The sequence below is a fragment of the Kryptolebias marmoratus genome, unplaced genomic scaffold (genome assembly GCF_001649575.2).
Source record: "Kryptolebias marmoratus isolate JLee-2015 unplaced genomic scaffold, ASM164957v2 Scaffold122, whole genome shotgun sequence".
NCBI classification, from domain to species: domain Eukaryota; kingdom Metazoa; phylum Chordata; class Actinopteri; order Cyprinodontiformes; family Rivulidae; genus Kryptolebias; species Kryptolebias marmoratus.
The window spans coordinates 1-1,254 of record NW_023665856.1 but is presented as its reverse complement, the minus strand read 5'-3'; the positions used below and the strand labels follow the sequence as shown (position 1 = coordinate 1,254).

Sequence of the window (1,254 nt, the reverse complement as noted above, 5' to 3'; positions counted from 1 at the left end):
GGGGAGGGGAGGAGGGGAGGGGACAGGGCAGGGCAGGACAGGAGGGGAGAGGAGAGGACAGGACAGGAGGGGACAGGACGGGACAGGACAGGAAATGTCAAAAGCCCGGAACCTGGTGTGGATCAGAGTTTCTGAGCGGTTCTGCTCACACCAGCTTTTAGAATCTGGTCAGTTGTCAGTCAGGCATCAGGTGGATCAGGTCATCTTTCTGTGGGTCACTTTGGGTCTCACCGTTTTGTAGAGCTCCAGCGTCTCCGGAGTTGGACTGAAGTCGGCCCGGAACTCCTCCACCAGAACAGGAAGTGAGCGGATCTGATCCGACAGCGCAGAGGTCACCTGACCACAGAAAGGACTGGCTGCCGTTACCATGGAAACACTGAAGCATCTGTTTCAACTAACCACCAACACGGTCCAGCTAATGATCCTGATGGAAACGGGTCTGACTGACGGGTTCAGACCCGTTCCTCGTCAGATCCGGATCATGATTCGAATCGCATGTTGTGACAACCAACCAAGAAACTAACGGCCGCCACCAGAACCAGTTCTGATGAGAAATGTTTCTGTGGGTCAGTGAATGCAGCACGTCTGCCATCAGACAGAGGAGGCTGAAACTCAGGGACCAGGTGAGTCCTGGACCAGGTGAGTCCTGGACCTGACGGGCCGGTCCTCCTCAGGTTGTGTACCTTAGCAGTGACATCATCGGTCAGAGTTCTGATCCTGTCCTTGATGCTGTCGCTCAGACGGTTCATCTGTCCTCGGACAAAGTCCAGCCGGTCCCTCTGCTCCTCACGCTCCTCCAGGCAGCAGATCCTGTCAGAGGTCAGAGGTCAGGTTGGCTGAGACTCAGACGACATGATCAGTTTGCTCTGCGCACTTCCTGTCTGCAGAGGTGATGTTGATGGCATCCATGATGGCTTTGATGGCCTCAGTGATCTGCCACGCTCTCACTGTGTGCTGCTCGAACTTGGTCCGGATCGCCGACCGAGAGATGAACTCCTGCAGGACAGAGGTCCAGTTTTACCAGGTCAGAACCAGGACAGAGTTCTGGCTCAGCTCCTCAGAAACTTTAAGCTCATTTAGGATTTCTGTGGTTTCTTACCTCAAACGTCCTCTCAAACCTCTGGAACTCTCTCAGCCTCTCATGGAAACCTTCAGCCAGAGCGCCACCTGCAGGAGGTTCAGGTTCGGTACAAACAGGTCAAAGACTGGAGAGGAAATGGTTTATGTACACATACTGATCCAGTCCTGTTAAAC

The 1,254-nt window shown here is 54.1% G+C and overlaps 1 protein-coding gene across 1 annotated transcript in view; it reads right to left on the bottom strand.

Annotated features, from left to right (window-relative positions):
* The window catches only part of LOC108228792 (mitofusin-1), a gene marked incomplete at its 5' end in the record, with an annotated part of 6,253 nt that extends 5,086 nt beyond the window's left edge, over positions 1 to 1,167 (bottom strand). The window contains 4 exon segments of the mRNA XM_037974507.1: positions 232 to 336; positions 684 to 810; positions 875 to 996; positions 1,100 to 1,167. Of these exon segments, the coding sequence (XP_037830435.1) occupies positions 232 to 336; positions 684 to 810; positions 875 to 996; positions 1,100 to 1,167 (422 nt within the window).
* Positions 1,168 to 1,254: the final 87 nt, after the last annotated feature.